The sequence below is a fragment of the Cetorhinus maximus genome, chromosome 29, assembly GCF_964194155.1.
Source record: "Cetorhinus maximus chromosome 29, sCetMax3.hap1.1, whole genome shotgun sequence".
In the NCBI taxonomy this organism is placed as follows: Eukaryota; Metazoa; Chordata; class Chondrichthyes; order Lamniformes; family Cetorhinidae; genus Cetorhinus; species Cetorhinus maximus.
Genome location: NC_135907.1, coordinates 2,619,458 through 2,642,707, shown reverse-complemented (window position 1 = coordinate 2,642,707; position 23,250 = coordinate 2,619,458). Strand labels below are relative to the sequence as shown.

Genomic DNA, 23,250 nt, shown 5'->3' with positions numbered 1-23,250 from the left:
TGACAGGTTCACCTAAGGTCGACTAGTAAAAGCTGCTCCCTTCAGCCGATGGTACAAGGACTAGGAGACACAGATTTAAGATTTTGGGCAAGGGATGCAGGGTGAATGCAAGAGTGAACTGCTTTTCCGCAGCGAGTGGTAATGATCTGGAAGTCTCTGCCCATGGGGGTGGGGGAAGTGGAAACAATCGATATTTCAGAAGGAAATTGGATGGGCACTTGAGGGAATTAAAGTTGCAGGGCTCCTGAGATTGAGCGGGGGGAGTGGGACTGATGGGATTGCTCTGTGGGGTGGTTGGGGGGGGGGGGGGAGGGGGGCTGGCATGGGCCTTATTGGCCGAATGGCCTCCTGTGCTGTAAATATCTCTATGGCGTTGTTGGCAACCCTACTCCTAAGAATTAAATCAGCTGTTCACCCTCATTGTCCGGGTTTAAACAAAGCTGGTCGCTCAACAGAGGCCCGAGCGGCAAAGTCTCAGCACTTTTAGGGGCGAGAGGGATTGGGAGAGAGGGAAACCCATTTTCCAGCTGGGGACACTTCCTTGCTCCTGACTGCTGCCCCTTTACTGCGTTGCTCTGTTTTCACCACCCTGCTGTACTTGACAGGAACAGGATCTATTATTATTTTCCTCGCTCCTCTCCCAGCCTCTCAGACAATGACAGGAAATTGTCAGCTTCCACCCCCAGCTTCCTGTCCACGCACGAGCGGAGCTGCACAGAGACCTGCCCCACAGTTTGATGGACCGTCCACTGACCACAGAAGCCCGCTCTGCCAGCCGACACTCAGGCTCAGCGAAGCCACCAAATAACCTCCCTCGCAGCACCGGCAACACTCAGCAGTTTTATCCCCCAACGACGTGAGCCCGGCCGTGGGCTCTCTCACTTGCTCTCCCTCCTCGGTGGTGAGTATAAATAACTTATTTCATTGCTGCTTTCTTTCTGTTTACTTTTATTGTGGCAGCCGAGGGTTCGACAGCAGCAATGGTTCAGCCTGCTTTGTGAAGGGAAACTGGAGTGTCCCTCAATCTCTGACCTTACCCTTGCCCTCTCAGCTGAGGCGTAAGTGGGCAGCACTCTTAGCTTCTGACTTAACAATGGTGGGGGGGGTGGGGGGGTGGGGTCAAATCCCACTCCAGGCAGTTGAGAGCAAAGTCCAGGCCGATACTCTGATGCAGTACTGAAGGAGGGCTGCACTGTCAGAGGTGCCTTCTTTCAGATGAGACAGATGTGGACTATCTAATGTTGCTTTTTTGGAAAAACACTGGCTGTTCAAGATAAAAGGGACAGATTTGAGATTAAGTATTTTTGAAGAGGTTTTTAAGCTCTTTTGGAATGTACAATTGAGGGAGGGTCAGCATAAGAAAAATGGATACCAAATGGGAAATCGCTTGGTAATATAGAAGATGAATTTTTCTGAACAGAGAAACATGTGCTGAAGCTTTTTAGTTTCACACTTATTGGGATAAACACAAGAATTCCAAATTTCAAACAACCACAACAATTTATACTACAGGAGAAAAGGGTGCTGATTGGGTTGGCAAGCTAACTCTCATTGGCTGAAGTGTTGCCATGGAGAATGCGACAGGGAACATAGGCTTCCCAAGTTCCTGCGTAACTCAAAAAAAAGGTGCAAGGCTTGAACATATTCCTTTTGTTTACAGAGAATGGGTCCCTGTGTATGAATATATGTCGCTTCTAACAAGTGTAAATGAGCGCACTCAGGATTGTTCGGCAAGTGCTGTCCAATCACATCACATCTAACAGTAAACGTTTTGCTTTGGGTTTTGCAAGTGCAGGCTGAATGAATAGGATCTTTACTCTGCCTACTACAAACAACTGAAGGGATATGCTGTTTGATTCGATCAGCCAATTGTTAGGACATTTGGTCTATGCCTTGGCATCGCACCTGCACTGAAATTCAAACACCATGCTGCTCAATTGTATGATAGACAGAATGTCATTTTTGACTGACAGTAGCATCCTGTTCGTGGAAAATACAGCTGGGCTGAGGTGCGCATGTGAAAGTTACCTTGGTTAATTCTCCTACTCGCTCCACCACTGGCAGCCGTGCCTTCAGCTGCCTGGGCCCTACGTTCTCGAATTCCCTCCTAAACCGGCCCCGCTCTCCCCTCCTTTAAGATGCTCCTGAAAACCAACCTCTTTGACCAAGCTTTTGGCTGCCTGTCCTGATTGCGCCTTATGTCGCTCTGTGTCAAATTTTGTTTTACAATGCAAAAAATAAAAAGTACCTGGAAAAACTCAGCAGGTCTGGCAGCATCTGCGGAGAAGAGTACCTCATGAGGACTCGAAACGTCAACTGTGCTCTTCTCCGCCGATGCTGCCAGACCTGCTGATTTTTCCAGGTACTTTTTATTTTTTGCTTTGGATTTCCAGCATCCGCAGTTTTTTGTTTTTATCTTTGTTTTACAATGTGTTATTTTAAAGGCACAAGTTATCATTGCATGCGAGTGAGGGAGTGTGAGGGGTGGTTTACGCATCTTTACAAATTTCTCTGCATATCGCTCTATGGCTAAACATTCGTATGTGCATCACTGAGTCTCCCTCTCTGTTTATCCGTGTGTTTAAATATCTGTGTGTGTGTCTGTCTGACTTGGAAATGGTTATTTCCCCTCAGTTCTCAGGGATTACATGAGGGTCTGCAAGAAGTCGGCCTTATCAGAGGTGACAGCTCAGACCACCTCGGTTGTTTTCTTTTGTATGTCAGTGTTTCTGCTTTGGAGCTGGCTGGTGCAGGAGGTCCATTTTGTCCCAGAGCCTTGCCCTTCCCCTGGCTCACAGCTAGCACCGAACCCTGGCCTTGCTGCAGCCAGTTAGGGCGCCGGATTTATTTTTGCTCTCGAGGCTGGGGCTCATCTCAGGCCTGTCAAGAGGGCACAAAAAAGTCTCGAGCCTCCGAGGAATGGTCAAGCTCCTAAGAGCTGTTCCGTTTCCATGGAAGCATGCTTGGGATTTTCTAATTGGGCAACGTCTTAATTCGCACCCTCCCGAACATTTACGGTGTTGACTCTGACTGAATTGCAAGGTTATTGCAAGTGTGGTGGGGCCCGCCTCCCCTCCGCAAATTGACCCAGTTGTTGGGTGATTTTTCAGAGGAGGAAGATCGCATCTAAACTCGGGATCATGGGTTAATTTAAAGGGATGAGGTTATCTAAAGGCATTTGGCTGCTAATGGCACGAACAATGTGGGTGAGAAGGTAGCTGTGGTTAGGCCCCACCAAACCAGCCTAGCAACCCGCTGCCTCCTTCAAGGAGCGGCTGGAGGTTTCCTGTTCAGGTCCCCATGGTTCCAGCCAACACTAATAAAGACAGTGCCACAGCCTGAACCCCCAATCAGGCACCGTACCCCCATCCCTCCCCACCCACCTCACCATAACCCCCACCCCAAACCTGAACCCCACCTCATTCCCATATCCCCACAGCGAACCCGAACACCACACACACCATACCCCATTCCGTGTCTCTACCCCGAGCTTGAACACCATCTCTCTTCCGTATCCCGACCCCAGGCCTGTACCCCACTCAGTGTTAACGCCTCTCGTGGAGAAAGAAAGTGGAAAATCTAGAAGGAAAACAAAAGGAACAGAAGGGCCTTTGCCAGGTACCTCACACAAGGTGAAAAAACATCTAGAAGTCAGATTGTGTGGTATAGTAGGTTCTAGAAGACAGAGGAGATCCAGTGCTCTGTATGTTCCCATCTCCCCCTACTCTCCTCCTCTGGAAGTGCTGAGTGTGGCAGGATGCTGTACAACTGGTACCAACAACACCCTAGTACCCTGCCCAAATGGTGAGGCTTTCGAGTGCCAGACTGGATTGTGATTGCCCACAGGCTATGTGGCCATGGAAGGCTTCGCAGCCAAACACCATGCTGCCAACAGTAAACATTTTCCCACAATGGGGCACTCCATAGAATGCAGGATTAGGCAAGCTGCCACAGACAACCAGTGACAGGCAATAAATGTAGCTTTCCCAAGGTTGCACACATCCCAAGAACAAGTTGTCAAAAAGATCCCTGGAATGAAGGACCAAGGACAATCCTCAACTCATCTGCTGCTCTGCCTCATGTCAATAAGCTGAGGAATTGTGTCTAGGGGAAACATTACACTGCTGACTGTATTTCATTGGGAGTAAAGTACTTGCTATGGCCTGAGGTGAAAGTCACTATATAAGTAAAAATCCTTTCTCTTTACATTCTTATTTGGAATGTGGGCGTTGTTGCCCATCCCTAGTTGCCCTTGAGAAGGTGGTGGTGAGATGCCTCCTTGAACCACTGCAGTCCATGTGGTGTAGGTACACCCACAGTGCTGTTAGGGAGGGAGTTCCAGGATTTTGACCCAGCGACAGTGAAGGAACAATGATATATTTCCAAGTCAGGATGGTGAGAGGCTTGGAGGGAACTTTCAGGTGGTGGTGTTCCCATGTGTCTGCTGCCCTTGTCCTTCTAGGTGGGCTTGGAAGGTGCTGTTGAAGGAGCCTTGGTGAATTCCTGCAGTGCATCTTGTAGATGGTACACACTGCTGCCACTGTGCTTCGGTGGTGGAGGGTGTGAATGTTTAAGGTGGTGGATGGAGTGCCGATCAAGCGAGCTGCTTTGTCTTGGATGGTGTCGAGCTTCTTGAGTGTTGTTGGAGCTGCACTCATCCAGGCAAATGGGGAGTATTCCATCACACTCCTGACTTGTAGATGGTGGACAGGCCTGGGGGAGTCAGGAGGTGAGTTACTCACCGCAGAATTTCCAGCCTCTGACCTGCTCTTATAGCCACAGTATTTATATGACTGGTCCAGTTCAGTTTCTGGCTAATGGTAACCTCAATGATATTGATAGTGGGGGATTCAGCGATGCTAATGCCATTGAATGTTAAGGGGAGATGGTTAGATTCTCTCTTGTTGGAGATGGTCATTGCCTAGCACTTGTGTGGCACGAAGATTACTGGGCGAATGTTTCTTTCAGATGCCTGAAGGCATGGCCGCTGATGATGGAGCCATGGAAATTGGGGATGCATAAGAGTTCAGAATTGACGTAGTAATGAGATCTCAGAGGGTTGTGGGGCTGGATGAAGGTAAAGAGAGGGAGGGGCCAGGCAATGAAGGAATCTGAATACAACAATGACAATTTTAAAATTGAGGCATTGATGGACAATGGCGAGGGGAGCCAATGTAGCTCAGTGAGCATAGCGATGGATGGTACTGACTGTGAATCAGGACATGGAAAGCAGAGGTTTGGATGAGCTCAAGTTTGTGGATCGCTGACCAGGCCAGTGTTTGAATCTAGTCTGGAGGTAACAGAAGCATGTAGGAGAGTTTCAGGAACAGCTGGGCTGAGGCAGGGGTGCTGGACTGTCAGAGATGCTGCCTTTTGTATGAGACATTAAACCGAGACCCCGTCTGCCCTCTCAGGTGGCTGTAAAAGACACCACTGGAGCTGTTTTGAAGAAGAGCAGGGGAGGTCTGCCCAGTGTCTTGGACGATATTTATCCCGTCATTGACATCACGAAGACAGAATATCAGGTCATGATCAGATTGCTGTCTCTGGGAGCTTGCTGTGCGCAAATTAGCTGCTGTGTTTCCTACAGCAGTGACTACACTTCAAAAAAACTTCATTGGCTATAAAATGCTTTGAGACGTCTGGTGGTCATGAAGGGTGCTATATAAATGCAAGTCTTTCTTTCCCCTTGTGTTAGGGATGTGATTTGATCTTGGACTGGTCTTGGGAACTGAAGCTCCAGGTCGAGATGATTCACTGGGCCATCAAAGGATTCAGCAGCTGCGTATTCTCATTCATTGCATGTTAACAGCATTAATGTTTGATCCTTATGATACTGATTAACTTCCTGTTGAGTTCATCAGCAGGATTTGCCAATAAAGAACAGTGTTAAAGTGAGGAAAGAAGCCAGCAGGAAAACAAGAGGCACATTGTGCGTCTCTGATAAGGGAATCCTATCTGGGATTGTCCAGTTGTCAGCTCCTCTCAGACCATTTACGTCATCAATTTCCTAACACTTTGGAGCTCAAGATACCAATTTGCTCGTTTTGCGAGCTGGGAAACAAGTTTGAGTTAACACGCTGCTGTTTGCAGTAGAGTCTCCATCACTTACCGATCCAGATCCAACAGGGCAACGGTTGGGATTTTGACTTCACGCTGGAGATGAAAATTCATTTATTAACAAATGCCTCTACTTCTGAATAACAAACGTTTCCTTCCATCCTGAAATTTCATGTTTATTTAGTTTCTGATAGACACTTTAGAGATTTCCAGAAACTGAACTGTCCGCTCCGAAATCAATAAGGAAGGAAGGAGTTTGTATTTTTACAGCATCTTATCACCTCAGGACACCCCAAAGCCCTTTACAGCAACTTTTTGAAGTGTGGTCACTTTTGTAAGGTAGGAAACTTGAGACCCACCTTGTGCACAGCAAGCTCCCACAAGGAGCAATCGATAATGATGTTCTGCTTTTGCAATATTGGTTGAGGGATAAATATTGGCTGGGAGAGCAGGGATGACCTCACTTCTCCTTTTCAAAATAATGCCACGGGATCTTTTGCTGAGAGGGCGGACGGGAGCTCAGTTTAATGTTCCATCTGAAAAACGGCACCTCAGGGAGTGCAGCAGTCCGTCAGTGCTGCACAGGAATGTTAGCCTAAATTATGTGTTCAAGTTCCTGGAAGTGCAAACAGTCTTCCGCCGATATGGTTCCTTAGGTGGAATAGAATTTGTCATTGAGCCTGTATTGAATGTAACATTGAATATAGAACAGTCCATGTTTCTATTCTTTTCCTGGTACTTCTCTCCGTGGAATTTTAATCTGGAACTTTGGTTTTCTTCATTGTACACCTGATGGAGATAAACTACTCACTTTGGTGAGTGAGCTACTAATTTTTTCTTATTCATTCATGGGATGCAGGCATCGCTGGCTGGGCCAGCATTTATTGCCCATCCCTAATTGCCCTTGAGAAGGTGGTGGTGAGCTGCCTTCTGGAACCGAGCAGTCAAGATTCAAAATAAGATTCAAAATCACTGGCAAAACCTAGAGGGAAGATGGGGAGAAATGGTTTCAGTTGACGAGTTGTTGGGATCTGGAATACTCGACCTGAAAGGTGCTGGAAGCTGATTACTCAAATAATTTTAAAAGGAGTACAGCACTAAACATGACTGCTCTCACAAAGAGCCAGCACAGACGTGATGGGCTGAATGGCTTCCTTCTGTGCTGTAGTTTTCTGTGATTCTAAGGTGCAAGAGCAAAATAAAAATACAAAATTTTCTAACTCTTATTGTATGGAAACATTCGTGCCACACAAGTGCCAGGCAATGACCATCTACCAACAAGAGAGAATCTAACCATCTCACCTTGATATTCAATGGCATTACCATCGCTGAATCCCCCACTATCAACATCCTGGGGGTTACCATTGCCCAGAAACCGAACTGGACCAGCCATATAAATACTGTGGCTACAAGAGCAGGTCAGAGGCTGGGAATTGTGAGATGAGTAACTCACCTCCTGACTCCCCAAAGTTCACCATCTACAAGGCACAAGTCAGGAGTGTGATGGAATACTCTCCACTTGCCTGGATGAGTGCAACTCCAACAACACTCAAGAGGCTCAACACCATCCAGGACAAAGCAGCCCACTTGATTGGTGCCTCATCTACCACCTTGAACATTCACTCTCTCCATCACCAAAGCACAGTAGCAGCAGTGTGTACCATCTACAAGATGCACTGCAACAACTCACCAAGGCTCCTTCGACAGCACCTTCCAAACCCACAACCACTACCAAGTAGAAGGACAAGGGCAGCAGACACATGGGAACACCACCACCTGGAAGTTCCCCTCCAAGCCACTCACCATCCTGACTTGGAAATATATCAGCTGTTCCTTCACTGTTGCTGGGCCAAAATCCTGGAACTCCCTCCCTAACAGCACTGTGGGTGTACCTACACCACATGGACTGCAGCGGTTCAAGAAGGCAGCTCACCACCACCTTCTCAAGGGTAATTAGGGATGGGCAATAAATGCTGGTTTTTCCAGCCACACTCACATCCCATGAAAGAATAAAAAATGTGCTAACTCAAGTGAGATCTTTCGCTGAAGTTTTACAGGAATGCTTTATCCTGCCCTCCCACTTCTCTCTTAACTCCACACCACAGCACAGTTTCATAGATCTCGGATCCAGACTGTTGGTCACTTGGGTATAGCCTAGATGGCGAGAGTCAGTAAGGTATCTGACTTGTGGAGGTTGCCTGAGCCCATCCCTACCCTGTCCTCACCTGATATCCACTCCCAGCACACATCATTCAATCGCAAAAAGGAACCAGGTTGCTATTGTCCAGCTAACCTTAGAGTCCTGAGGCTGACTGCAGTGAGTCCACTGCTGCCCCAGAGCAGACTGGGAATCAAACCAGCGGCTCTTTCTGTTGTACAGATCCACTTCCAGACACTGCATGTACACACTGAGCTGTTGATGGACTCGCATTGCAGTTCTGGATTTGTGCCCAACAACAACTTATGTTTATATAGCGCCTTTAACATAATAAAATGTCCTAAATGTGCCAAGGTCCTACACAGGAGCATTGTAAAACAAAAGTCTGACACCGAGCCACATAAGGAGATGTTAGGTCAGGCGACCAATACCAAAACCTCGGTTTCGAGGAGCGTCTTCAAGGAGAAAGTGAGGTAGAGAGGCGGAGGGAGGGAGTCCCAGAGCTCGGGGCCCAGGGAGTTGAAGGCACGGCTGCTAATGGTGGAGCGATTATAATCGGTTATGTTCAAGAGGCAGAATTAGAAGAGAGTAGATATCTCGGAGAGCTGTGGGGTTGGAGGAGGTTACACAGATAGGGAGGGGGTGAAGCCCCCCAATGGACAGATTTGAAAACAAAGATAAGATTTTTAAAATCAAGGCATTGCTTGACTGGGAACCAATGTAGGGGTGATAGGGGAACAGAGTTTTGAAATACCTCAAATAACAACAACAACTTCTATTTATATAGTGCTTAAAACCTCCCAAGGAGCTACAGATCGGTGTCATCAAACAAGGACTGACACCGAGTCATATAAAGGAGGCATTAGGAGAGCTGTTCATACATTTGGTCAGAGGTCGGTTATCAGGAGCATCTTAAAGGAGGAGAGATGCAGGAAGGATCAGCGAGTTTAGGGTTTAGGCAGCTGAAGAGATGGCTGCCAGCGGTCAAGTGAAAGAAGTGGACATTCCACAGGAGGCCAGAAGTGGACGAATGTAGAGTCCTTGTGTACAGGATAGAATTGGGTGCGTTGAAAAACTGGAGGATTTCTTTACAGGTCCCAACCAGGAAAATGTCGACCTGTATAGAGTCACCTTTCACAGTGGTGGGTCTTTGCTGCTTGTGAAGTAACTGCTGTATCCGAATATGTGATCAACATTGCTCAACTATTTCTCCTCTTGTTTACACAGAACATGGCGCTCTTTGGGATCCTCCTGTGCTCAGTTGCACTGATGCAGTGTTTTACTCTGGCAGTGGACCCCGTTGCCCTTTCAGTGGACATCCAGTGCCCAGACGGCTGCTCCTGCCAGTCCTACCACCACATCAGCTGTGCCAACATCAGTGACTTTCCCACCGAGCTGCCCAGCCTCACCACACAGCTGCAGCTCAGCTCCGGTCACCTGCCAGTGATCTCAGCGGATGCCTTCCTCAACCTGTCCGCTTTGACTACCCTCCACCTGAGCGGCAATAACATTCAGCAGGTCAAGCCAGGGGCCTTCAGCGGACTCAGCCAACTGCAGTTCCTCCATCTTAACAACAACAGCATCGAGGCGCTGGAGGTTGGAGTTTTTGAGAACGTAACCACTGTGACATTCCTGCACCTGGAAAACAACCTCATTGCCAACTTAATACCAGGTAGTCAGGGTTCTTTTACCCATCCTCGTTTCAACTTTCATTAGCAAGGTTGGAAGGAATAGCTTACTGCCTGGGCGTACAACAACACACGTTTATATAGCGCCTTTAATGTAATAAAGCGTCCCCAAGATGCTCCACAGTAGTAGTGGCAGTCAAAGATTTGCTTGTCATCCTAGCCACCGCCTTAAACATTCACTCCCTCCACGACTGACGCACAGTGGCAGCAGTGTGTACCGTCTACAAGATGCACTGCAGCAACTCACCAAGGCTCCTTCAACAGCACCTTCCAAACCCGCGACCTCTGCCACCTAGAAGGACAAGGGCAGCAGACACACGGGGACACCACCACCTGGAAGTTCCCCTCCAAGCCACTCACCATCCTGAATTGGAAATATATCGGCCGTTCCTTCACTGTCGCTGGGTCAGAATCCTGGAGCTCCCTCCCTAACAGCACTGTGGGTGTACCTACACCACATGGACTGCAGCGGTTCAAGAAGGCGGCTCACCACCACCTTCTCAAGGGCAATTAGGGACGGGCAATGAAAGCTAGCCCAGCCAGCGACACCCACACCTCATGAATGAATTTTTAAAAATCTAAGCTAGCACCCGTGGCTCTGAGCGACTCAGTAATGCACCACCTTAATAGGGTGGGCCTACTTCTGTCTGTCGCAGTTCAAGCGTTTCTAACAACAAACAACTATTTTTTTTGAATAACTCCACATCCCTTTCCCTCCCTCACCAGGTGTTTTCTCCTCCTTGGGAAAATTGAACGTTCTCGACCTCCGCAACAACTGCCTCACTACGCTCCTGGACCGGACTTTCCGGAACCTTTCCGCCCTGCGCTGGCTATTCCTCAGCAATAACCACATCACAGTCATCGCCCCAAAGGCCTTTAGTGGCAACAAGGCCCTGAGGAAGCTTTACCTCGACGGCAACCAGCTGACAGCCGTGCCAACCAACGCCATACGTTCCTTGAGGAGACTCAACATCCTGCAGCTAAGCAACAACACCATTCCCAGGCTGAGCTCAGACACCTTTGGCCAAAAGTTAAGGGACCTTCAGGAAGTCTATCTGGACAACACCTTTCTGGAGGAGGCCCCCTCGCAGGCCTTTTCCAGGTTCCGGGCACTGAAGATCCTGAGCATGAGGAGCAACCGGTTGGCGACCCTCAGCTTCGGCGACGCCTTCCAGTACGTCCAGCAGTTTGGATTGAGCGGGAACGCCTGGAGGTGTGACTGTGGCCTGATCTGGCTCCGAGCCTGGCTTCTGAAGCAGGCTGCAACGGACCAGGATGAGGTCAGGTGCAGTTCCCCCAGTGCCCATAGGGGGAAACCTCTGGTCAAAGTGCAGGTAAAAAAAACAAAACCAGAGAACTTTCATTCATGTAGCGCCCGTCACCACCTCAGGATGTCCCAAAGAGTTTTACAGCCAATGAAGTACTTTTTGAAGTGGTGTAGAGTAGGAAAAAAAAATGGCAGCCAACTTATACACAATGGGGTCCCACAAATGGCAAATTGATAATGGTGAGCTAATCGGTTTTTAATGATGTCGATTGACAGATAAATTGTGCCTCGGATAATCAGGGAGAATGTCTCTGCTCTTCTTCCAAATAGTTGCAGTGGGACCTTTCAGACCCTCAGAGGGCAGATACAACCTTTGTTTAGGATCTCACTGAAAAGACAGTGTTTCTGACAGGGCAGCACTCCCTCGGTACTGCACTGGATGTGTCAACCTGGATTTTGTGCTCAAGTTTCTGCAGCCCACGATCTTCTAACTTAGAGGCAAGAGTGTCAGCGTTGAGACAGGTGATCAGGGGCCAGGATTTTATGAAGGTAGAGCCCTGGGCCAGGGTGATGTGGTGATATCTTCATCAGCAGTCCCTCGGGATGGAGGATGACTTGCTTCCACCCCGGTTCGATGGGTTCTGAGGTGGATGAGAATTCCAATGCACGATCTGCAGACTGCGGTGCATGAAGGGTTGGCTAGATGGGCTGTTTGGAAGTTTGTGCGCTCCCTCCGGTGCCTCGACTTCACCTCTGGCACATTCCTGACGAAGCCTCTCGATGTGCTTGGGAGTGAACCTTCTCCATTTTGGCCGGTCACAAGCCAGGGACTCCCGTGAGTTGGCCAGTGTGTTTGACCTCTTCAGGGATGCTTTGAAGACATCATTAAAGTGTTTCTGAGCAGCCTCTGACCAAGCCTCTGTTTTCCCTGTTCCAGCTCCTGTTAGCACTGCTCATTTTGGCACGATGAGAAAATAGCTGATCTTGGGATTGTTGATCTTGCCCTTAATGTACCGCGGGTCACCTGACCTAGTTATAAACCCCGCCCCCTCCTCCCCCGAAAAGTCTTCTTCCTCTCCTTTCCCGAGGGCGGGTGGAATTGGGTTGCCAACTCTGCTTGGGTGTATTCCTGGAGGCTTACCCACATGAATTCCCCACCTTGAATCATCCTACCCCACACTCCAGTCACCAGCGCATCCTCCAGGTTGATTTGTGAAGGGTGGGCCATGTTTTTAACAACCTAGTTGATCTTTTTGGTGGGGAGGGTCTTGGTTTCGATGGAACATAATTTAATAGGGGAAAGTCTGTGGATCATTGGAAACTTGCAAACGTTAACCCCATTATTCCTGAAAGGTGAGAGAAAGAGAGCCAGAAATTATAGACCTGTTCGTCTAACATCTGTCGGGAAGTTAATTGGAATCTATAGTCACAGACGGAGTGACTGAGCTCTTAGAGAAATTTGAACCGATTATAAGAGAGGGAACATGGCTTTGTAAAGGTGATGGTGTGTTACAGGTCACTCAGGGGGTCCCAGTTGCTGTGGCAACCTGCACTTTAGACGCATGTTGTAGTCTGGAGCTATGGATAGTGATGGTAGAGGCTCCAACGTTCTTTCCATCCCATGGCCGACCAGGAATCTCTCCCACTCTTACCGCCTGCCACTGGCGGGTGTTGGAAGGATTAGTAGGTATTCAACCTGTTTGGCTGTGTTTCGTAAAGCTAAGTTTGCATTCCCTGGAACATAGACGGTTTAAGGGATGGCTTGATAGAAATTCTGGGGGCTTTGAAAGCAAATGATCAGGTGGAGAGAAAGAAACATTTTCAGCTGGTGGGGGACGTCTAGGACAAGGAGACATTACCTTAAAATCAGAACCAGAGAGAAGTTCGGAACCATTCTTCACACAGAGGATGGTGGGAATATGGAACTCCTTCCCACAAGAAGCACACGAAGTTTCCACCCTGTGGCATTTGATTGTCCGTTCATTGTAGAGTCTGTCTGGCTCGAAATCAATGGAAATGGAAATTAGGATGGCTGCGCAAAGAGAGGGTGATCAACGTCATCAGCTTATCATGCACATTGAAGAGGCAAGTGACCCCCATGCTTTCAAGGCACTACCAGGCCTCACTACCTCTATCCAAGCAGCCACTATGTGTGAGTGTGTGTGTGTTTGCGTCAGCGTGTGGGTGTGTGTGTGTGCATGGGTGTGTGTGTGTGAGTGTGTGTGTATGAGTGTGTATGAGCATGTGTGCATGTGTGTATGATTGTGTATGTGTGCGCGTGTGTCTGTATGTGCGTCTGTGTGAATGTGTGTGTGTGTATGTGAGTGTATGTGTGTGTGTATGACTGTGTGTGCACTTGTATGTGTATGTGTGTGCACGTGTGTTTGTGTAAGTGCATGTGTGTGTATGGGCACGTGCATGAGTGTATGTGCATGTGTGTGTATGTGTGTGCCTGAGTTTGTGTGTAGGAGTGTGTTTGTGTGTATGAGCCTATGTGTGTAAATGAGTGTGTGCTTGTGTGTATATGTGTGTGAGTGAGTGTGTGTGTGTGTTTGTGTGTGTGCATGTGTGAGTGTATGTCTATCTGTTTGTGTGTGTGTGCATGTGTGCGTGTGTGTGTTTGCATGTGTGCACGTGTGTGTATGTGTGTGTATGCGTGTGCCTCTGTGTGTGTGTGTGTGTGTATATGTGTGTGCATGGGTGTATGTGTGTGTGTGTGCATGAGTGTGTGTTTGTCTGTCTGTGTGTGTGCATTTGTGTGCCTTTGTGTTTGTTTGTGCGTATGTGCGTTTGTGTGTGCGCTTGCGTGTGTGTGTCTGTGTGCCGGTGTTTGGATGGGTGTGCGTGGGGGTGTGTGTGTGTGTGTGTGTCTGTCTGTCTGTTTGTGTGTGTGTGAGAGACAGTGAGTGAGCTACGATCCTGTTCTTACTTGATGTCCATACCCATAGTTTTTCTGACAAGGTGCACTGAATGGAAGATTGGAACCAAAATATTTTCTCTCTCCTTTCTAGCCCAGCTGTCGATAAGGCCCTTTCTACTGGCCTGGCTGAGGCAACATAACCCAGGCTCAGCTCAGCATTGATCCTGGTAGTTTCCTGCTTGGCTCAGTAACAAACAGCCACCTGTTTTAAACTTATCGAACAACTTTAACATTGTGAAACATCCCAAGGTGCTTCACAGAAGTGTTTAGCAAACAGAATTTAACACTAAGACACAGAAAGAGATACTAAGACTGGCAACAAAAACAATTCTTGAGAGAGGATAGGGGGAGAGATTTAGGGAGGGAATTCAGGGCTTGGGGCCCAGACAGCTGAAGGCACAGCCTTCAGAGATACATATCTTCTTTATATTCTTATTTACAGCAACAAACAGAGTCTACTTTATTCCATGTGATGTAGGTGTCACTGGTAAGGCCAGCATTTGTTGCCCATCCCTAATTACCCTTGAACTGAGTAGCTTGCTGGGCCATTTCAGAGGGCAATTGCTGTGGGTTTGGAATCACATGTAGGCCAGACCAGGTAAGGACAGCAGATTTCCTTCTCTAAAGGACATTAGTGAACCAGATGGGTTTTTACAACAATCAATGATGTTTCATGGTCACCATTACTGAAACCAACTTCTAATTCTGGATTTATTAATTGAATTTAAGTTCCACCAGCTGCCATGGTGGGATTTGAAGTCATGTATAGAGCATTAGCCTGAACCACTAGGTTACTAGCCCAGTGACATTACCACTGCACCATCGTCTCCCCTCAAGTTTGTCAGTTGTGTTTATTGATCAACAGCCATCAGTTATGTTTAGCTAATTATCAGCTTTAAGAATCTTCAGAATCCAAACTGGAGAATTCTGTACAAGTAAGGTTGCAGTTTTCCCCATATAGTAAACACAGTCCACCTATAGAGACATAACCTATTTACCTTAACCCAAAGAACCCAAGCACAAGTAGAACGACCCCCAAAAAAGAAATAGCTGCAGTTGAAATGCTAAAATTGTGTCACTGATCAGTACCTAGGCACTGGTTTAGATACCTCAGAACCACCTTCCCTCATCACCATCCAACAATGGTGTGGGGGGGGCTACCTGGAGCAGACCCTTCTATATCAGCATACATGGAGTACAGTTTATAATTGCATTATCACTTGCAAGTAACAATTTAGTTAACACAGCATTAACAAGCATTGGTTCTGATTATAGATGCCTTTACAGGGAAGATAGCAGTTATAAATCAGGAAATGGAAGAGAGGGAAGAACTCAGGAAAATTACAATCGCCAGAGAAGCGGTACTGAGTAAATTGTTGGAGCTGCAGGCTGACAAGTCCCCAGGTCCTGATGGACTTCATCCTGGGGTCTTAAAAGAAGTGGCGAGTGAGATAGTTGATGCGTTGGTTTTAATTTTCCAAAACTCCCTAGATTCAGGAAAGGTTCCATTAGATTGAGAGATAGCGAATGTAACTCCATTATTCAAAAAGGGAGGGAGACAAAAAGCAGCAAACTACAGGCCAGTTAGCTTAACACCTGTCATAAGGAAAGTGTTAGAAGCAATTAAAGAAGTTATAGCAGGGCACTTAGATAAGCTCAAGGTCATCAGGCAGAGTCAACATTTCATGCACATGCACATGCACACACACACACACACACACACACACACACACACACACACGCCTGATTATAGAGGCGGGCGGGATGCGGATTTGAGGTTACTATCAGATCAGCCATGATCTTATTAAATGGCAGAGCAGACTCGTAAGTTTGTATGTATGTTCGTATAGACAAGGGAAAGGAATAGGAGATAGTGTTAGATGGAGTAGGGTGGAAGGAGGCTTGTGTGAAGCTTAACACCAGCACTGAGCAGTTAGTCTGAACGGCTGTTTTTGTGTAAATTCGATGTAAGTATGTCCTTTAATGACTATGCTCTGTTCCTCAGCTGCAATATCTGACTTGTCCTCCTGATGTCTCGACCACACCGTCTCTGACTGCCAAGAGCCACAGTTCCACTCCCCAAAGTGCTGCTCAAGCCACCCCAGCAAATGCGATCGGCAGACAGGCAAGGACGAGAGCAAAGAGTTTGGAAAATGTGACCCCCACAAACCCTGACCCGTGTCTCTCCAAAAGGATCAAGGACGTCATTGTGAGTGAAATCACCACAAGCACCTTGCTGGTGAACTGGAATGTTCTAGAAGATCTGGGTGACGAATACGAGATTTGGTACAGCACCGATGCAGAGATGCAAAGCCTGCGGATGATTGGTGGGGTCAGGGAGGTGGAGCTGAGTGAGCTCAATGCTGGAACCATTTACAAAATCTGTGTCGTCCCCCAGAGCAACATGATCACTAAATGCACTGGGCCTTCTGACGGTCAATGCACAGTGGCACATACCCTGGGGCGAGCTGGCAACACCGAGCTCATACAGTCCGAGGGCAAAAAGGGACAGTACGCACTAGGGGCAGGGATCACTGTGATAGTGATCCTATTAATTATCATTGCTTCAATCGTTGCCTTCAAGCTCAGGTCAAGCCGCACTGGCTTCCAAAGACACTATGATGAGGATGTGTCCACGTATATCGAGCATTTTGAAATTGACCAAGGCAGGATGGACTTTGACCAAATTAACAGCGCTTATGAAAACATCGTTGACAAGGGAAGCGTGTAGATCCCTTCATGTGGTTCAACGTGCAAAGGTCAGGACTGAGAATCCACTGGAACTAGGCAGGGAACCACATCTGGATGCACTCCTCTAACCAACAACTCCAAGAAATGGTGCTCTTGTGGCATCGATGATTCCAAATAGGCAATGGTTAACTCGTCCGGATCTGATAGGCCGATGTCCTTTTGAAAGGAACCGTCTGCCATCACTAAAAAGTAATCATTTAATCCTTAATCTTACTCAAGTGATTTAGAAATTTACTTACACAATGATCCTTTCTGCAGGGGAATCATTACTTTGGAGGGGGAAAGAAGTCATTGCCGGTGTTATTCTGATGACAAAGATGGCAAAGATCCTTCGATCCAATTTACTGCAGCTTCGTGCCGAGCACTTGAAAAAAGATTTACGGTCCGACATCTATATGTTTGGAATTTCCTGGCTAATATGTATCCCTTAACCATTATTAACACCAAATTATCCTGTCGTCATCACATTGCAGTTTATGGGAGCTTGCTGTGCACAAATTGGCCACTGTGTTTCTAACTAAGTCACTAACGACTCAAAAGCACGTCATTGGCTGAAATGCCTTTGGGGCATCCGGTCGTCGTGAATGATGTTACTGTACAGTATTCCCATTGTAGTATTCCCATTATAAAGTTACAGTATTTCCCATTGTAGTATTCCCATTGTAAAGTTACAGTATTCCCATTGTAGTATTCCCATTATAAAGTTACAGTATTCCCATTGTAGTATTCCCATTGTAAAGTTACAGTATTCCCATTGTAGTATTCCCATTGTAAAGTTACAGTATTCCCATTGTAGTATTCCCATTGTAAAGTTACAGTATTCTCATTGTAGTATTCCCATTATAAAGTTACAGTATTTCCCATTGTAGTATTCCCATTATAAAGTTACAGTATTCCCATTGTAGTATTCCCATTATAAAGTTACAGTATTTCCCATTGTAGTATTCCCATTGTAAAGTTACAGTATTCCCATTGTAGTATTCCCATTATAAAGTTACAGTATTTCTCATTGTAGTATTCCCATTATAAAGTTACAGTATTCCCATTGTAGTATTCCCATTATAAAGTTACAGTATTTCCCATTGTAGTATTCCCATTGTAAAGTTACAGTATTCCCATTGTAGTATTCCCATTATAAAGTTACAGTATTTCTCATTGTAGTATTCCCATTATAAAGTTACAGTATTTCTCATTGTAGTATTCCCATTATAAAGTTACAGTATTCCCATTGTAGTATTCCCATTATAAAGTTACAGTATTTCCCATTGTAGTATTCCCATTATAAAGTTACAGTATTTCTCATTGTGGTATTCCCATTATAAAGTTACAGTATTTCTCATTGTAGTATTCCCATTATAAAGTTACAGTATTTCTCATTGTAGTATTCCCATTGTAAAGTTACAGTATTTCCCATTGTAGTATTCCCATTGTAAAGTTACAGTATTTCCCATTGTAGTATTCCCATTGTAAAGTTACAGTATTTCCCATTGTAGTATTCCCATTATAAAGTTAAAGTATTCCCATTGTAGTATTCCCATTATAAAGTTAAAGTATTCCCATTGTAGTATTCCCATTATAAAGTTAAAGTATTCCCATTGTAGTATTCCCATTATAAAGTTAAAGTATTCCCATTGTAGAGCCAATTTCTTCCTAATGCTGCTAATGACCATGTTAGATTACACACTGAAACTGCTGGGCTCTCCTGCCACACACTGTAGCTACACACAGGCCTGTTCACAGAAATCAGACATGCTTTATGCAACTCCTGAGAAAACGGGTCTAGCAAGTCACCCTCTGATGTAACAAACCTCAGCAAAAAAGGAAAAAGGGGGACAAGAATAGCACCATTCTGAACACACTGCTGCGACCTTAAGGCATTCAATTCAGACACACCAAAGGCACAGCCAGTCCAGTCAGCTCTGTAAAGCCCTCGCTAACATCCGGGACTGCTGCCAAAGCTGCTCCGCAGTGAACAGCGTCCTGGGGTTAGCCGTCCGCTAACGTTGTAGGCTCCCTGGGTATTCCCTGCCCCATTGGCGGGTGGACCACTGGAGGTGAGGGCCTTCTGGTGTGAAGTCAGGCCCTGGGAATATTGACTCTGGACCCCCATCAAGTCTCATTGGCTTTAGGACAAACTTAGACAAGGAAACCTCCTGCTGATCATTGTCTTCCATCTTCCCTCAGCTTACGAATTAGGATTCCTTCATGTTGACCACCACTTGGGGGGAGACACTGACAGTAGCAAGGGTGCAGGATATACTCTGCATCGGGCACCAAGATTGGTTCACATCACTGGCAAAGCTGGCCGCATTCTCAGGGACCAAGTCTCAGGACTGGGTTTACAGGATGGTGAATCAACACAAGGGACTAACCCATTTGATCTCGTCCCTCGCCAATCTACCTATCACAGATGCAGCCGTCCATGACGGTATTGGTCGGAGTGAACACCACACAATCGTTGTGGAAAATGGCTCGCGTATGTCCTCTCAGGACAAATCCAATCAGGGGCATCAACAGCGCCGTCAAGCAGTACTTCACCGGTAACCTACTCGCTGAAGCTCAGTTTGTGTTCCATTAGGATCATTCAGCTCCAGAGCCCATAGGGACTGGTGATCTGGGGATCCTCTTGGCTAGAATGAGAATTGACACGGGTAGCTTTTACAGTGTAGTATAGCAGGCACTGACACTGCCGGCTGGAAGTGTTAATTAGACTATTACTAGTACAGTTAGCACATTAGGTTTGCAATCAACCACAGTTCCCACATGTTGAAATTAATGGACAAAGCTTAGAGAGGATACAAAACTGACACTAACCTTATAATGTTTTAATTAGCACTCCTCAGTGCGAGTGAGGGAACCTTTAGGGACCACTTACAGATACAACCAGAAAGAAGTTCCTAAATGTTCCAGGGGCTGGTATGTGACCCAGACAGGAGAGAGAAGCCCCAAGCAGAAATCTGCAAGAGAGATTCCCCTGAATAATGCAGAGGCCCCTCAACTTGCTTTTGGTTATATCCACCTTAGCTCCTGCTGGCACTGACTGGCTCACAGTACGCACTGGCTTCTCTCCAATACTTTCGGCCTTTATTTATGTGCAGTCTGTAGGGTTGCCAACCCTCCAGGATTGGCCCGGATTCTCCAGGAATCAAAGATCAATCTCCAGGGCAGTGCTGTGTGCAACCCTGGAGAACAATCACCGGGACATTAAAAATGGGTTTTTTCGGTCATTTTCTTTGAACTTTTCTCTTTACCAGATATAAAAATATTGAAAATGGGGAGGGGTAGGGGTGGAAGGAAGGTTGTTTGGCTGACATCCAATTGGTTAATGGGTCTTTTTGCTTTCCAATTGCCCTGGGAAGGCCGTGCGTCACAAGGATGGATGTGTTGGCCAACTAATGGCTGGAGCTTGGGGGAAAGTCATGTGATGGAACCTCCAGGAATACATTTAATCACAGTTGGCAACCCTAGCAGTCTGCAGTAGTGAGTGCAGGGAAAACCGTAAAATAAAAAGCCTCACCCAGGCATCACTGGTCAGCCACGTAGCCAGCGAGGGGCCATTGTAGAGCAACAGAGAGAACCTTGGCTTTCCCTAACTCTAGGGCACCCCCTTACAACACCCAGGCTGTGACCAGCTTGCAACACTCATGGTCGAACCTTCCTGGTCTATAGTTCCCAAAGATGGGACTTTACCTCAGTCTTCAAGGGAGTGATGCCATGTGGCTGAAACATTTTACAGGCTGTCTTAATAAATACTCGATCAACAGCACATCTACGGCTATAAACATCGCTCCCTCTGCCACTGGGGTATTATACCTGCAGTGTGTCTTACCTGCCGGCTGCTTTGCAGCAGCTCTCCAAGGCCTCTATGAGGACAGTTTTCATCATTCAGGGGATGTGGGCATCACTGGCTAGGCCCAACATTTATTGCCCATCCCTAATTGCCCTTGAGAAGATGGTGGTGAGCTGCCTTCTTGACTAGAATTGGGTGGCTTGTTGGGTCATTTTAGAGTCAACCAGGTTGTGTGGGCCTGCTGTCATATATAGGTCAAACCAGTGGCAGATTTCTTTCCCTAAAGGGCATTAATGAACCAGATGGGTTTATTTTTAACAATAATCCAGTATTCACACGGTCATCTTTACTGGTAATAGCTTTATAATTCCAGACTTATTTAATTAACTGAATTTAACAAATCTCTGTGGTGGGATTCGAACTTACGGCTTCCGGCTTATAGCCCAGTAACATAACCATTACGCTACTGTTCCCCTCCCAAATCCAGAACATCTACCACCCAAGACAAAGGCAGCAGGTGCATGAGAATATCACCACCTCCAGGGCACACACAATCCTGATGTGGACATGCATCTCCGTCCCTTCATGGAACTTAGTGAAAAGCATCCAATGCCCTACCCACCAGGAACCTGAGTGCCTTCAGCACAGATCACCACCTTCGAGGATAACTGGGGTGGACAATGAGCTAGCGACGCCCCCTATCCAAAGAATTAATTTCTCGCACAAGTAAGCAAAACCTCCTCAGGAATCAGCTTTATTCCTTTTGTCACGTGATCATTGCAATGCGCAGATGATGTGGCAGCCAATAATGAACCTAGCTCAAACAGCCCGACAAATTGGTCCTGGGAACAGGAGGAGCCCACTGTAATATTAATCAAGGACATCTCTGCGGCAGACTTCAGGCAGAAATGTTGCTGTATATTTTACGTTTTTTTCAAACGAAACAGCTTGTCGTGCAACAAGAGCCTTTCATACGTTCCACATCCCCTCGCTGCGGGGAGTTGCTCTTTCCTTGTATTCAGATTGCGAATAAATATCGCTGTTGATGAATAACGGTTCTTCACATTTTTCTTTTACAAGTTTTGCTGTTTCTCTACGTTTCCGCGTATCCTTCAACAAGTTCCATTGGAACGAAGTTGCCTTTGCAGGAATGCCAAAATCGGAGTAAATACAAAAAATGCCGGAAAACTCTAACAGGTTTAACGTCTCGAGATCACATTATTCTTCTTCGGAGCTGAAGGGAAGTAGAAATGTGATGGATTTTATACTGTTTAAGAGGGGGTGGAGCAGGTAAAACAGGATAGAAGGTCAGGGGTAGGTGGGAACTAAGGAAAGATTGACAAAGATGTCATGGACAGAAGACAAAGGGAGTGTTAATGGTAGTGTTAAAGACTAAAGAAGGTGCTGATAGTGGTATAAAGGTAAGATAGCAGAATGTGTTAACAGCAGAAGAAGGGTCAGTGCTCTGTGAAAGCACAACATAGAAACAAGTGACGGATGGCCCTGCAGGACACCAAGCTTGGCAAGACAGAGATGAAAAAGAAGTCGCATTTAGGCGTGTTTTAAAAGCTAAGGGATGTAGAAGAAATACAAATGGCACTAGTTAAAGTCCTTTCTATCCAGGTGGAGGTAGTTCCATTCATGCAAGCACACACTCTAGACTCCCACGGAAAGATGCACTCCTATGCAAAGCTGTGTGATAGCTCACTCAACGAGTTTGAGTTGCTGTGGTAACATACACTTTTACATTCACACCATAGCCTGGAGCTGTGGATAGTGATGGTAGAGGCTCCAATGTTCTTTCTATCACACAGCTGACCAGGAATCTCTCCCACTCTTACCACCTGCCATTGGCATGTGTTAGAAGGATTTGAAGGTTGATTCTCAATCTGTTTTGGCCATGTTATGAATGCACCTTCCTTGGTCATTGAGTCCTGGGGTGGGACTTGAACCCAGAGCTTCAAGCTCAGAGACAGGGATGCTACCCACTGCACCACATAATCCTCACTGCAACAGCCAGCTCTAAACTACACCTGGTTCGCAATGAGTTCACAAACTGCTTCTGGTTTTTGGCTGCCAGGCACGGTGCCCCCACTAGTCACCCAGGTGTGAGTATCCTATTGCTGTGATGTGAACTAAAGCCAATTAAGGTTTTCTATGCAGTAAGATTGGAAATGGGAGGAGCTCCACTGTTCAAAAAAAAGTCACTTGGTCCATTTTCCTCTCCTGAAGATGTCAATCTCCTTAGGGATCTGGTTCCACAGCCACCCTCCGGCACCTTGCTCCCATTCCAAAGGCTGACTAGGGAAGGTACTACAGCTGAATACCATTCCGCATAGGGACCATTCGGCCCATCATACCAGTGTTGGCAGAAGAGTAAAAATTGGTTCAGTGCCCAAGATAGGGGAGGGAAAAGTCAATTAATCAAGGTTCCTGTTGCCAAGCACTATGCATGAAAGTGTACACGGACAACAGCAAACTGTGATATAGCCATAGCTCAACTTCATTAGAAATATTTTCCAAAATATAAATCACATTATAAACCACTCTAAAGAATCCCTGTAGGCTGAAAATAAGTTGCTTATAAAATTGAAAAAAAGCAATAATGAATCATTC

General features: G+C 46.6%; 2 protein-coding genes across 3 annotated transcripts in view; one reads left to right on the top strand and one right to left on the bottom strand.

Moving 5' to 3' along the window:
- LOC144669554 (chondroadherin-like protein) overlaps positions 1-19,790 on the bottom strand; it is a 79,948-nt gene extending 60,158 nt beyond the window's left edge. The window contains exons 1-2 of the mRNA XM_078532040.1: positions 19,655-19,790; positions 13,033-13,173 (exon numbers count right to left, since the gene is read on the bottom strand). The gene's annotated coding sequence lies outside the window, so the exon portion shown is untranslated. The remainder of the gene's footprint in view (positions 1-13,032; positions 13,174-19,654) is intronic.
- Positions 718-21,687, top strand: LOC144669556 (uncharacterized). Of its 2 annotated transcripts, XR_013573685.1 has the most exons (5): positions 718-901; positions 9,446-9,890; positions 10,633-11,240; positions 16,099-17,439; positions 17,513-21,687. XR_013573685.1 is itself a non-coding variant. In XM_078532045.1 (4 exons), exons 2-4 carry the CDS (start codon positions 9,449-9,451, stop codon positions 16,822-16,824), a joined length of 1,776 nt encoding a protein of 591 aa, XP_078388171.1. In that variant the 5' UTR covers positions 718-901; positions 9,446-9,448; the 3' UTR covers positions 16,825-21,687. The 2 variants fall into 2 exon arrangements, 1 of the variants encoding a protein (XP_078388171.1); XM_078532045.1 differs by having other exon boundaries at positions 16,099-21,687.
- The last annotated feature ends 1,563 nt before the right edge of the window (positions 21,688-23,250 follow it).

Coding starts and splice junctions, on each gene's coding strand:
- LOC144669556 (XM_078532045.1), top strand. CDS start 9,449: ATGGCGCTCTTTGGGATCCTCCTGTGCTCAGTTGCACTGATGCAGTGT. Junction 9,891..10,632: donor CATTGCCAACTTAATACCAG/GTAGTCAGGGTT, acceptor CTCCCTCACCAG/GTGTTTTCTCCTCCTTGGGA. Junction 11,241..16,098: donor AACCTCTGGTCAAAGTGCAG/GTAAAAAAAACA, acceptor TCTGTTCCTCAG/CTGCAATATCTGACTTGTCC.